This window comes from Ixodes scapularis, unplaced genomic scaffold, assembly GCF_016920785.2.
Source record: "Ixodes scapularis isolate PalLabHiFi unplaced genomic scaffold, ASM1692078v2 PGA_scaffold11__112_contigs__length_91849675, whole genome shotgun sequence".
NCBI classification, from domain to species: domain Eukaryota; kingdom Metazoa; phylum Arthropoda; class Arachnida; order Ixodida; family Ixodidae; genus Ixodes; species Ixodes scapularis.
Window position 1 is genome coordinate 50,237,924 of NW_024609837.1, and position 14,905 is coordinate 50,252,828.

Consider the following 14,905-nt stretch of genomic DNA (forward strand, 5'->3'; position numbering starts at 1 on the left):
TATTGAACACTGACTAGGCTAACCTTCCATGGCAAGACATTGTACAGCAAATTATTAATGGTATGGGTATTGCAGTGTTTCTATAACACAAAATTTACTTTCGCCGTTTTTGTGCATACCCAGGCTAGGCAGAATTTAAAACAACCCCCCTCAAAAATTAAAAAAAACGATATAAATACAGTTTTAACCAGAAGGTTCAACCTCAGCCTTACTGCGACGTAAAAGCAAATACTCATGCAAAGTAATTACGCAAAACATTTCGAAATATTTAAAGTACTCGTATACATACAGAATTAAAAACATAGTCATAAGAAATAGCAAACGCCTTATTACGCCATCAATATAAAACACGTAAGGGAATACATATCTAAAACCACATTTTGTGACACTGCAATGATTTTCAAACAATCGCACTAAAAGAAAACGGAAATCACGTTTCGTACTTTTGACGAAATCTTAATGATTTCTTCGGTGTTCGCAAGGAGGGTATACTCATAAGTTACTCGGTAATTAAAAAAAACGCAATATATGTAATATATATATATATATATATATAAGTTATATACCTTAATTAAAATACACCTTGTTTAGTGCATGTTTTTCGTACATTTGAGGTTTCTCTTTTTCTACCTCAATTCTTAAGCTTTTATCGTTGTAATGCCCAATTAATATTAAATACTCGTGCAGTTTAGGACATCAGAGTATACCCAATCCAATATTTTTATCAGTGCCCTCTACATTCTAATACTGCCCCCATACGCAATGTCATAAGCAAGTTTCTTGAGGAGCGTGTGTAGGCCTAGTTTCTTATTTTCTAGGTATTGACTATACACGATAACACCGTATTACAAACACGACTTACTATATCCCGTTTCATTTTAAATGCAGACGCAGCCGACGCTACGACCTGATAAGACAAGTCAGAAAACGCCCGAAACGCGCCATCGTGGTGTTTGTCATGTTTCTTTCCATGTTTCATTGTAACTGAAGCAAGCATGTAAGCAAAAAAAAAAAAAAAACATAATGACTTTGCGCTTTCCACGCTGCATGTTTGTTCCCATTAGCCCGTAGCGTCGGCTGTGTCGGGAGTTATGCGCGAGACACATGTACGACGAAACCTTCCGATCCGACGTGCGGACTGCCGGAATGACCTTAGGGGGGAGAGGGTTTTCGTAGCATCGGAGAGCGTTGAAAACCCTCGCCTCCGACCGTCGTATTGCGCGGTCGGACGTCGGATCGGACGGTTTCGTCGTACATGTGTTTCGCGCTTTACGTTGAAACTAAGTCTAGGGCCACATAAACCGTATATGTATCATTCAGCTCACACGCACTTTTTAAACGAGAAAGGTAACACCCATTTTGTTAAAGAACTCCATTGGCTGGTTTTATAAAATATTTTTGGAAAACATATACCTAGCTACTTTGCCAATTGTTCATTGGGTCAAATCAAATTGGGGGGTTTTACGTGCCAAACCAACGTTGGGCATCTGGCAGGCCCCAGCGGAGGACTCAGGATTAATTTGGACCACCTGGGGATCTTTTGGACGTGCAAGTTCAAGTTCAGTTACACGGCTCCTCCTCCGCAATAAGCCTCCGTCATATTGCGGGCACCTCGGCTGGGATTCGAACCCGCCACATGGGCATCCATAGGCCAGCGCTCTCGCCTCGGAGCCACCGAGGCGGCATGTTCATTTGGTAACAATGTACCAAGTGAACATGCCATTTGTTTAGAGGTTGTCCCTTTGTGTTGGTAGTGACTGTCTGGAGGGTGTGGCGGTTGAACTGGTTAGAGTTGCCCCTTTGTGTTGGTGGTGGGCTGTTTGTGGACTATATAAGGAGGAGGACTGAATAAACCTGGTAGCTGAGTTTGGGACGTCGTCCTGTCCCGTTCTGTTTCTTCGACTTTTATCTTTTTTTCTACCCCAGTCTCAGGTATATTCAACATGGTTAACAATGTACAGTTGCATGCACTCCCTTGACGAAAATTAATTGAATGCTTGTCGTTAAACACGTTTGTGGGGATGGCGGTAGCACATTAGCTATGCGGTGTTTCTTGTTACTCTAATGACATTGTCCGAGAACCTATCTGATAGCATGTCCATGTATTTTTGAAGTATCGTAGTTGCCTTTCCACGACTTCCATATGGTGATAATTCCGCTGTATTGTATGCACATGGGAAGTTGCTATACTTTATAGGTAGGGTTCCGTATTTACAGCAAAGTGCGATAGACCGCGATAAAGAATACCCGAAGTGGTCTTCTTAAAATTAAGGAAGACAAAACAAAACAAAAAGCTTTGATATGGTGCCTTTTTTTTTTAATAGGAAAATCCCGGGTTTAGGAAATTACATTTTATCTACAGCAGTCCTTTCTCGTGAACCGAAACACAACCCGCACTAACTGTCCTTGAGTTTGGTCTTTTTGTTTGAAGAATCGCCTCCCTTGCCCCTTCTCCTTTCTCGGTGCCGAGATGAAGTTTCTCGAGTATTTTGGTCAGGGGCGTAAGTTCCATGGACCCTGGATGAGAAGAGGGCACGAAAAGGGGGGGGTATTGGGCGTCAAAAATTTATGTATATACAAATGTTTTATAACATTGGGCCCCATAAACAACAGTACATGGCCTGGTATTGAAAATAAAGACCGAAAAACACTGATTCACACAAATGATAAACCCCGAAAGAACACGGCACCTTATTCAAGGGAAACATAGGTTATGTAATATTTAAACAACATTAAGCACAAAATGCTTTCATACTGTACGTGAATTAACCCAGTAACGGGAGCTATTTTAAATTTTCGCCAACTCTATTTGATCTCTGAAGCATTAATAATAGTTGTCCTGAATGGCTCCTTGAGCCCCTGTGTTAACTTCAATATTGTTAAATAAATCACCAATATGTCGAACGTTTTCGACAGGTGGTACAATAATGCCAGAGCAATTTGGTAACAAGGCTTCGGTTAATGCAACCCGGGGAAGCTTTTGTACTTTTATCTTTGTGAACAGCGTACTGGTTGTTGGTGTACTTGTAATACTTCTGTGGAAAGCATGCTGTACAGCGGTAATTGGCGAAACAATATGATGGGGCCTATTCGTGTTTATTTGGACCGATATGTTTATGATATACTAAATTACTTTTAATATATTATTAGAGAACTTCCAAAGTTCATTTTACTTCCACCCTTACATAAGGGCCTAATTACTGAAACTTCTAAATTTATTGGAGTTCTCTCAGTGGTAATATAATCTTTGGATTTTTTAAGGTACACTGTGAATACAAATTCTTGTAATAATTTAAGAATATTGAATTGACTATGCCTACCTGGTCGTTTTTACATGTTAGCGGGAAGTTTGTCAAGATTTCGCAACTACACATGGGAACATCTTTCTTTCAGTCTATTCATTACAATGGGTCTACTGAACAGATTACACCACACACAAACTAAAACACATCATTCACACTGCTGGTAAACGTACCATTCAGATCAGCAGTGTGAAGGGTGTGTTTTTTGTGTGTGGTGTAATTCTTGTTCAGCTGGACCATCGTAAGCAATGAACCAACTAGCTCAGCCTAAATCCGTTTCAATCTATTGTTTTTCTTTGCTTTTTTTTTTTTGCGCCCTTTATAAAGTAACTGCTAAAGGGGCGCTGACAGAATATTTATGCTCGCCAAACTTTTTATTTGTGCATGACATACAAGAGCCCAACTACCCAGAAAACATTTCGCAGTTTAAAATTCGTTTTCTTCCCGCCCGAAAACCGCGAAACTAGAACTGCTGGCTCACTTTGTTGTCCGTGGTCACGTGCAGTTTTCTGTGGTTTAGACACCACAACCGATTATAATCAAAGTAGGAAGGAAGGCACACAGAAAATATTAAAGATAGAAAATAAATAAGATGCTAATTTTTTGTGGCTTCTGCAAAGTAAAAGTCCGTTGATTGGACAACAAATATTTTTCGCAACCACGTGACTTCCGCCAAATCTCTCCTCCACTATATTTCTTATTCCTCCCCAGTCCTGTTTCAGTTTCGAGCAGTTTGCGTCTTTTGACTTTATTCAAAATGCACGTGACGCTGTAGCGAAATATGGATCGGGTAGTCTTTTGACGCCATAATTAATCGCCTGTCAAAAATATAAATAAAAATTGGGGAATGTCAGTGTCCGTTTAAAGTAACCTGCTATTTTCGTGTAGTTATGAATATTGGAAAACTGCTTTTAGGGGCGAAGCTCCTTAGGGTCTAGCCTTGTCGATTCGTCCGGCGTCCGTGCTTGCATCGATTGCAGTGCCCCCGAAATCGGCCCACTCTTTAAAAAAAAAAAGCGTACGCCCGCACGGGGGTTTGAACTGAGGACCTCTTGCTTATGAGGCAGACGTCTTAACCACTACGTTACACTCCAAAGTAGCATGTAGACGCTCAACGTCTATACAGGAAAAGCGCTGCGGTTAAATGCGTAAATAATCGCGTTGAACTTTGCATGCATTGGCTCAACGTTTATAAACGAGAGGGCGCTGCGGTCAAATGCTCAGCTGAGTATATTAGCCCCGAGAGCGAACACAAGCGTCGCTGCGGTCGCCCCGCCCTGATTGGGTGAGGCGAACCGTGACGTCACGGAGGGGACTCCGCTCCGCGATCTCGCATCGGCTCGCTTCCCAGCACCGGTTTCCTGGTTTGGCGTTGTGTGCCGCAAGCTCTTCGAGGAGCTGGACTTCGTTTACCCGGCGTACAAGACGTTGAGTTAGACCGATATTGAAGTGCTTCCGTACATTTTATAAGCCTGCTTGTCCCCTTTACCTTTAAAATAGGGTTACAAATCCCGAAAGCCATCGGCGGAAGCAATTCCGCCGATGAACCTCCCCGCCCGTCCACACGACACAAGGCAATTTTGCGAGGGATCGGTGAAGCGATGGCGCAAGTGTTTCAGACGCTGGATTTCTGTTCCTTGCATGTTCATAATTTAGGACGATATTACATCCCGCTTTAAGGCATTTGAAGTGGCATTTACATCATGGGCCTTTGGGTGGTCGGCAAATTCGCTCGGGACTCCGCCTTTGCGCTGCCACTCTGCATGTGCTGGTTCGCAGATGTTTTAAAGGCCCTGTGTCTGATTATCTTTGAAGTGCTCATGAAACAGGGTTGTTTTACATAAATGTAGCTTCTTCGTAAATTAATTACTGTAAACGAATTCATTTTCGCGGGCTAAGATTTTCGCGAATCGGGCCAAAGCTAAAAATCTGAAATTATTCGCGGGTTCTAATTTTCGCGAATCGAGCGTAGCTTCCGCAGCCTTCACATATTTGCCGAATTCTTCGCGGGATGTATTTCTCGCGTTTGTAGTTGATTCAGGAAAATTGCGAAAATTAGGCCGTCGCGAAAATGTGGTCGTTTACAGTATATAGTTTATACACGTACGCAGGCATATTAATTATGCACAATTACTGGAAATTAGTTTGTATGGTAGCAGCTAAAAACGGCCGAATGGCCCCCAGTTGCCTGTATGACATGTATTGAACTGCCCAAAATATGCACAGCAATAGTGCCGTAATTCGGAATGTTTATAGTTTTTCCTAACATTTTTATTCCAGCCTTGGGTATTCGAAAAAAGCACCGTTTAGTCTGAATTGTCATTTCCAATTAAAAGAGACACTGCTGCAGGTCCCCGAAAGCTTCCTCAGCCTCCAAACTCCCTACAGCTGGACTCTCTTACAGCAGAGGAAAACAGGAGTAAAAGCAAGCATTCCAACGTCTGTCCAGTGGTAGTTGCAGCACTAGTAGCACAAAATGTGGAACCTGTGAAGGGCGACAGTCTACGTGAGAAAATTTTAGATTCACGACAATTCAATTTAAGCAAAATCTCAATTTTAGGGCTTAACGGACTAATAACGAGCTAGACACCTTCGCTTACGTTTGTTATACATTACTTGAGGTTTAATATAAACAAGTCTACAGATATCACCCGTGTAGTCCATTGAAATACTATCCGAATCCAGCAAGGGTCAAATGCGAGCAATGTGTATAATATAATGTTCCTTGTTTTTGTTTTTTTTACTTTGCCCCTGCACTTGAGCTGTCTTACTTGTGATTCTCTCCCCATGGCCCAGACTGTATTTAGCATGTTGCCCCAGCAGCATGCAGCTTTTCTGCTTCGGCGATCTTGTTTAAAAACGAAGATACAAAACAAAAAATAGTATACATAACCTGCCAATTCATTCAGACCATAAGCAGTATTTATTTTGTGAGATGTAAATCTATAGTGATGCTCCTGCAATTCTGGTCATATTTCTTTATTTTCATATGCCAGCTGCGATTCATGCGTTGCGTGCCCTGTCAACCATGCTTAAAATGTTGGTTGAAGTTTCGCATGTAGCTACAGGCCATACCTCAATAAAGGCACATAAAAAAAATTTACACTTCCTACGAAAAACACGCCAAAAAGAATTAAATAGAAACGAGCGCGCCGACAGCTGGCGTCGTCACAGCCTCCACAGGGCGAGCGGGGCGAGCCGGGGAAAAGTTCTCTCCTCGCTGTGACGTCACCCCGGTTCGCCGTAAGGGGGCGCCACGCGAACTTCTCGGGGCTAATAACCACGATCCATAACACACATTCTCTTTCTGACATGGACCGTTGACTTAAGCGGTGGGGATGCGTACCCATGGCTTCTAGCGGATCCGAGCTGATCCGCTAGAAGAACCACTGGCTCTGCACTTCACCGACAATAAAGCAGTAATAATAAAGTCGAAACGGCAACCCGGAACTCAGCACTACCTATGAGCAATAAAAAAAAAATCTGCACCATCACCACTACATATGAACTGTAAAATCAGTATCATCGGCGCCACCAGAGCTTGCCCCAATCAACATCATTCACCACGTGGAGATGTGGCCGCTTTTTTCGATTGTATCGTCGATGCTACATTCGCCTCCTTGACTGTTAAGTGGCTGATAAATAGCAGGCCTCCATCGAGTCTTTTTACTGACATGCATTGCTTTCGTTTTGCCGAGTATTATTTTAATCATTTTGCAACCCATCACTCATAAAGAAGTATAATTTTAACACGTAAAACGTTGTTGATATGACTCAAGTTGATGTTCTCTCGAAAGCTGTTTAGTATGAGGCAACACTTGACGGGTTTTCAGTTTCAGGTATTTTTTAAGGTAGCGCTTCAATTGTCCTGGACAGCATTGGTATTTTGACAAGCTAGTGAGCTTTTAATGTGAGGTGTCCTAATTTTATTTTTGTTTGTGGAGTAATATATTTTTGTCTCTGCATATATTCTCGCAAAGCATCATCTCATGTACATAATTTTGAAATAGGTACACTCCTGCGTTCGAATATGGGCTGCTTATGCAGCGATGGGCAAAATACATGCAAATATGTATCGAAATACAAATACAAAATACTTCGTCAAAAATGTATGTAATCACAAATCTTATGACATTTCCAAAAAAGCCTTTAAGTACAAGATACAAATACAACCAAATGTATTTGGTCTCTTCCAAATACTTTTCCAAATGCATGCCTCAAAATTTCCGTCAGCGACTTCAGGGCACCTGCAACGGGTTTCTGGGTATCTCATTTTAATTTTGCATCGCAAACTCTGGAGTTGGTATGCGACGCTCTAGTAACGTAATAGAAATATAATCACAAAAAATGGAATCAGCTTGGACGTAATAGGTGAAAAAAGTACAGAGCTTCAAGAAGCTTTTTTTTTCGATTACATTTTGGTATAGACCAACAAAGAACCGAGACGACCAAGACGCGGAGCACTAACTGGAGAATTTTTTATTGTCGCAACTCGCACCAGTTACGAAAATCTGGACGACCCGCGCATTTAGAATGTTCCAGGCAAAAGTATGGATAGAAATCAGGCTGGAAAGCATCACAAGTTGTCACAGGCACTTATTTAGCCAGTTTGCCTGTGAACGTCGATTTCGTCACTATTCTTGCCCTGGACTAGCTCTGTAATGACTAAGTCACTAAACGCTTTTGCTTGATTGAGAGACACTGCATTCGGTGCAGAACGTTGTTTTCTTCCTGCTCTGGACACGTCTTAGGAATTGAGTCATGACAATAAATTTGAGGGATGTAATTTAGCCCACAAAATTGTACTTAATTGCAATTGTATTTGAAATTCGCACGTTTTAGTATTTAAATGCAGACGTCAAATACATTACCCAATTTGTAATTAAATAGAAATGCAAAATACACAAAGTATTTGAAATACGTATTTCAAATACTTGTATTTGAAATACTGCATATCCCTGCGCTTATGGATACCTAACGAACTTGATAAATAAAGAGATTCTGAATTTAGTAAACATATTGTATCTCGAGGATATTTCCTAAATTATTGTCTCCATTCAATAATGTCCGCCCCGGACCCTTCGGATCTCTTTATTTTAGGTTTGGACGCAATTCGTTTAACTTTTCTGCTGCGCATAAACCGACAGCACTGAACAGTGCTGTTGTTGATGGTCTCCGCTGGTTCTGGAGATGTACCGGAATGAAACACCATAACAGTCGGAATTTTTCTAGCCGCACGCCAGTGCACTAGATGGAGCTAGTTTAGCTTGATTTAGTGAGAGTCTGGATTGTAGTGAGGGATGATGTCAGACTATGACGAGCGTTTGCAATTCAATGACGGACCTCTCTCATGGAAATTAGTCGGAAGTGTGCTTTCGCTTCGTTTTGCGTTGCGAGAAGGTAAGCAAGCAAAAGGGTGAAGACGTTTGCAGCCAATCAACGCTTTCCCCACTTCCTTGCAGTTCGTATGGCAAACGCGGCTCGCATACCACGTGATTATGATCGAGCAGTTGGAAGGACTTTGTGATTTAGACAAACTAGATTTAGTGCGACGCATACACTTGTAATCTCCGTGAAAATTTTGTCCAGGCCTAGATCCAGCCAGCAAAGATTTTGAAGGCGAGCATTTGGACACGGACGATGCCGACTTCGTGGACATCATTCACACCAGCAACGGCGTTGTCAAACTTGGAATGCGCGAAACTATCGGCCATGTCGACTTCTATCCAGATGGAGGAGGTCGCCAATCGGGATGCTATATCTTTGGTACGTGGAAATTGTCGAATGTCAAGAACTTTTTTCGAACCCTGGGTTCAATTTAGTTCGGCGAACATTCCCGCATTTATCAAACGGAGACTGTATACGAAGGAATGGATGGATGATAACGACTCTAGCCTTTATAGCGGCGGTCACTTGCGCCACCCAGCAAAAACTAGCCGAGGTTTAACTTACGAAGAGTGTTGTCCGACATTTTACACAAAAAAAAATCAGAGTTTTTAGGAAAACTGTGATGTAGTTTATTTTATATTTAATAAAATTATTGCCAATGTCTATGCATTATAAAGATCAACAAATACACTCGTAATTCTTTAGTTCGTTTATTGACGTGAACCAGTAAAATATATATCTGAGTTCGCCTTTTGGCGTCATGCAGTTTGTTAGAAATTTTTGCGCGCGCGGATAACAATTAGGCTTGAGTCAAAATTTGTTCAACCTCGCCATAGAAGTTAGAGAAAAAAGTCTAACCAGGCTATACCTTAATTTCGGCGGATTCTCAACATCTTTCCGCTTCGTTTCACGTTAACTCCGATCGAAGTGAAAGCCACGATCGGACCGAGTCAACCAGGCAGCCCAAAAAGTGCATTGTCATGGCGCTCATTGTCTATATAGGTTGGCTATGAGCGGCTATTACAATCGCGCACAGTGAATGCGGCTTGATCCCGCGCTTTGTTCTTTTTGTAAGTAATTGGCTTAATATCGAAAGCAGCCGGACAAAAAAGGCGAGTGTTGTGACAACGAACTTTTGGCGCTGATATATTGGCTCTATCTGATCATAGCGTTGAATCCGGTCGAAGTTAACTTGAAACGAAAGGTAATATCAACAGTAACACTAACCTCCAAACGTGCGAGGCTTCGCCTCACACTTTATAAATGACCAGTGCAATTCGCGCAGGAAGCTGGCAGCATCCGTAGGCCGAGAAACACGGAAAACGTTTTCAACCAACACTAGTCTTTGATTTAAGGCTGAAAGCAAAGTGCACATGTGAAGCGCAACGAACAGCGTCAGATAAAAGCCATTTCTTCCGCAAGGTTTTATCGCAGAAAGTGTTTTATCAGCCGTATTTGGCTAGAATAGCCGTCTCGAGGAGCTGTTGCGTCCATTTCCTCGCTGAATGTAGTCGTGAAATTGACTCCGAGTCACTACGTCATGCGACCTCGTGTCAGGTGATGTCAAGAGGCCTACTAAATTTAGAAGGCAAATTGACAACGTGACAACGTCGTGTTACATCGAGTCTCGTGACATCAATTTCAGCGACGTGGTTCTGCGAGGTGATAGTCTATAATTAGCACACCTCGACAACTGCCCGCTTCTCTGTACAGGGTTCCAAGTACGAGCTCCGGAAGCCGCCATCTTGCTCCCGTGGGGTGCGCTTGGGCGCCGCCAAATTCGATTACGACGCCTTGCTAAGGTCGGTACCCCAGCAGCAAGATGGCGGCGCCCAGAGTTTGTACTTGCAAACGTGAATACTTGTGTACACTTCAGGAACCGTAGTCAAAACCGGCTCTTCACAGAGGGTAACTATTTTCCACCTTCATATGTTTAATTAAGGTATACATAGATACAACATAAATTAACTTTATGTTATTTCATGAACGCGCACACAATTCAAACGCCAAAAGCATTTTCTTCCTTCGACAACCAAATTCTGCAAGGACTACTTCGCGCAATGAGCAAGTCGCCAAACATCCTGTTTTCCACGTGGTATAACCAGTGCGGCCTGAAAAAAGCTTGGATTATCCAAATATTTTTATTAACGCACTCTGTAATTCACAATTATTTTTTTATGTCTGATCAGATTGATTGACATGTAAAACTTACAGACGTTCATGCTTCTCTGTAAGGCGAAATTAGGGCGCAGCTTTTGAGGTGTTTTGAATTTGCTATGCACCGTGATAAAGAATCTGAGATACATATATTGTGTTTAAAATTTTGGTCGTGTTTCGTTTTTCTTTGGAGGTAGGCCAGACAGGACTAGCAGGGTACATAGGGTACCCATAATGCAGCACGCGCACTATTGCTTTAGGGGACGTCACAGACGTACCCACCAATTCAGTTTCTCCAATAAATTTAGCGGGGTAGGTGAATTGATGTATAAGTGTGTGTCGTCCCATCATGGAACGCACGCTGTGTTGCATCATGGAAAGCTTAAGCGACCGTTCCCGTATATAGCGGTTACACTGAGGGCGGCGCCGAGGCCACTGTATGCGGAAACGGGCGCCGAAGAGCTGCGCTCTAAAGAACAAATCCTTGTATAGTCAGCACCTGTAGGTCATCCGCAACCCCGTAAAATTCAACTTTTCTACATGTATTGTCCGCGAATTACAATCCAGCAGATACGGTACATCTTATGTTCATTAATGTACAATCAACGGCTTTCGCACTTTTTAAATACCGGGTGTTTTTTAGCCAAGAGAAGCGTGTTCATCGGCAAGCGTGAATAAACTACGCATAGCGGGAATCTGAAATTCCCTGAGGATGCGACGCTAGCTCTAGGAATTGGATGCGAAAGTTCAAGAACTTTTGTTACCTGGATGAAAAATATGTGCTATTTTTATCTGGGCCGACGTCCACCTAGGCCTAATATTGTTAAAACAAAAAGAGAAGAGCGCCGTCAGCGTCTGGCGTCTGAAAACACAGAGTATCGCTACACGTTTGTGGTGGAATAACGTTTCACGTATTCAACACAATAGCCTGGTATTTTGCCGTAATTTCTTCACACTGATATAAATGCCACGTGCGTGCATAAAGTTTTTGTTTTAACGATATTAGGCTTAGGTGAAAACTGGCTCATAAAAATATTTTGGGCCCCTTTGATCTCATTAACGTAATGGTTTCAAACTTTCGCATTCTCTATTTCTATTCTCTCATTCGTGCGATAAGTCGCTCGTTCACGCCGGCCAAAAAAAAAAACGACAAAAAAAAGGTTTTAGTTTTGAAGATGTTGTTGAAGTTTGAAGAGTGTTGCAATAAAAAAAAAAGCTTCAGTTATTTTTCTATTCTTTTTTCTTTTAGGTTGCTCTCACAAGAGGGCCAAGATCTACTACCTCAACTCCATCACTAGATGCCTGTATCCATCTCGATGGTGTCGTACTGGCGCATACATTTCCTGGTTCAAGATGAGATGTAGGCGTTGGGAATCTTCCGGCGGAAGAATGGGCCATCACGCAAGCAGTGATCTACGCGGAGTGCACTATTTGGAAATTGATTCGGACTCCCCGCATTGCGGTTCGTAGAGCCATAGAGCCTCTTGTATTGGGAGTGGGGGCCCTGCGCTTTTGGAGCCAGAACAATAAACAGTCGGGTAACGCTAAAAAAGAGATGAGTAGCGGTAATCCATGAACGCAAGCATCTGGATTGCCGCATCACACTGGTGTCGCTGGGCAAGCTACTCCGCTCTTTGTTTTGTATTTTGCGGGGAAGGAAAAAAAAATAGAAACTGCAACCGGCTGCTTACCCTTTTTTTACAGAGGATAAGATGATGCGCTGAGGGAATGGGAAAATAGGATTAGTCGTGAGTTTAGATCAATTGGGGAAAAAAGCGTACGTTCAGAAAAAATAAATAGAATAAAAGCCGTTTACAGCTCCCTGTAACGCCGATTTGGAGCGCAGCTCTTGAGCAGGAGGAGGGAAGGGTACTGACGGCAGGGTACTGAAAGGAACGGTACTGAGGGGTCACGTGACCTGGGGGGGGGTCACGTGACCTGGGGGCACGTGACCTTACCGTCACGCCGACGGCGACGCCGCTCAAGCCGGAACGAGGCGCCTAAGAGCTGCGCTCTAAAACAATAAAAAACAGATGGGAAAGTTCTGGAAAGTGCTTACGTGTCTCTGAGGGCGCCATCAGTCTTATATCCTTTTTCTACTATGTATTGTAGTTCTGTTTCTGCCAGTTATGGCGGCGGTTCTGGTCTCGAAGGCGCAGGCTTTTACCCTATAGGAGGCCCTGACAGAGCAGCGTTGCAGTCTCTAATTACTTAAACATTTATCGGGTACTTTTCGATGCTAGCCGGGTACGTTGTGCCACATTATATTTTGTATGATCAGCGAAAATTGTAATCATTTTTATGTGTGTATAGACAGTCATAGGTTAGTCAGATCCATTGGGCGTCTGGTGTTTCAGTTGTAGATGAGAAACCCATCCACCGCAGCACGAGTGCTTGCCTTTAGGATTTTAACGCGAGCAGTAGCGATACACTATCACACGCCGGTACGATGCTCATCTAGATTAAAACGGAGAGGGACGGGGATTGAACCCTAGATACCTTGGTTCTTTTCGGCATCACGAGCTTTCGCTCCAGGTGTTCCAAGCTGCTGTGCGCTATCCCACCCGGTGAACTATTTTTGTTTCTTTATTGCTGGCCACCGACCATCCCCTTGCCGTAGCGACGTGATAACCTTTAATGCAAAAATACATTTTTATTCGAGTCAGATTTGGCGAACGTACGTTGCGCGCCTTGGCCTAGCACCAGTGGGAGCTAGAAGTAACATATTTTTGGCGGGCTAGTTGGTTCATGTATAGAAAAATACATAAGCAGCAGTAATCAGCTCGCGATGATAAATGGAGACATTAAGCATGACGATCCAAAAAGTTATTTCTTTTTTGATAATGAAACTGATGGCATGCTCATGCAATCGTGACCTTTCTTTTTAATGAATTCATTAACGGGTTTTCTTTCGCCAACTTTTTTTGCTTTTGCGAGAACGGGTGTCTTTGGCAAATCAGGGTAGCTACCGCACCTATTACAATGCAGTGGCAGATGGCCGCCTAATTTTTTTTTTTTTTTTATGGACAGAAAGTGTTTTCGTTTCCTCAGGTTGAAACATCGCCCAGTCTCGCAAAAAATACATTCTCCCGCAAGAAAGCGGTACTTCATAAATATCACCTGAAGCGCACTCCGTGTATCGATTGCTGTGCCCCTTTTTGCATTCTGGTGTGCTCGCTTTTGGCTTCTTCACAGGGCACACTTTATTGAGTGTACAAAACGCCCGAAAAGGCGAGCTAGACACTGTATCTGGCCGCCACTTTTTTTATTTTTGGGGCAGGCCATGATGATACAAAATGGCTTGTACAAGCAATTTTTCTTTGCGCCGCTGCTCTTTGGAATCGGTTTCTAGCTCCCGTAGAAGGAGCTCACACACAGCAGAAACTATGTGTTGTGAGTACCCTGCAGCAGCAAGGCGCTCGCACTGGCCGCGGAAACTGGCCGCCATTTTATGTACACTGGTATTTCTAAGGCTGGGGTACAGCTAGACATAATGATGACTCTCTTAACAAGCTTTCAGTGGGCACTGTCCCAGGGCAACAGACCACTTTTAGTCCTGGGATGGTATGACCAGCAGATGTCTGGTCAGTGAACGTTAGTTTTAGGTTTAAAAACTAGAGGGAACTGTTTACGGCCACTTAATGGGTACAATTAAGGCCATCGGATGCTGAAATGAAGATGGATAGAATGCTCAAAACAGTATTGGCAATACAATAGGAACCCGAGACATTTAAAAGCACAAGATATTCATCCCCCTATCCAGAGCCGAAGCCACCGCTTTTCGTCGGCTACAAACTAACTCGTATTCCCACGGCACTCTACTGCACGCCATGTACCCCACCCTATATCCTGCTGCCTGCAACTTTTGCTCCCAGCCTGGCACCCTGTACCACATGGTCTGGGAGTGTCAGAAAACCCCATCCCTTGCCCCCAACCCTCACGCAACCTACGAGCAATGGGTGGACCAGCTGACCAGTTCCGACCTCTCAGCCCAGCGTAGCCTGGTGGAGAGAGCCCGGAAAGCCAGCGCGGACCAGGGCTTCCCAGACTAGAGGGGG

General features: G+C 43.3%; 1 protein-coding gene across 2 annotated transcripts in view; it reads left to right on the forward strand.

Annotated features, from left to right (window-relative positions):
• The window catches only part of LOC115318864 (endothelial lipase), a 32,011-nt gene extending 19,180 nt beyond the window's left edge, over positions 1–12,831 (forward strand). Inside the window, exons 4-5 of one of the 2 annotated variants that reach the window (XM_029978572.4) lie at positions 8,892–9,068; positions 12,097–12,831. In XM_029978572.4, the coding sequence (XP_029834432.2) occupies positions 8,892–9,068; positions 12,097–12,317 (398 nt within the window). In that variant the 3' untranslated portion in view covers positions 12,318–12,831. The remainder of the gene's footprint in view (positions 1–8,891; positions 9,069–12,096) is intronic. The other variant, XM_029978573.4, reaches the window with a different exon arrangement.
• Positions 12,832–14,905: the final 2,074 nt, after the last annotated feature.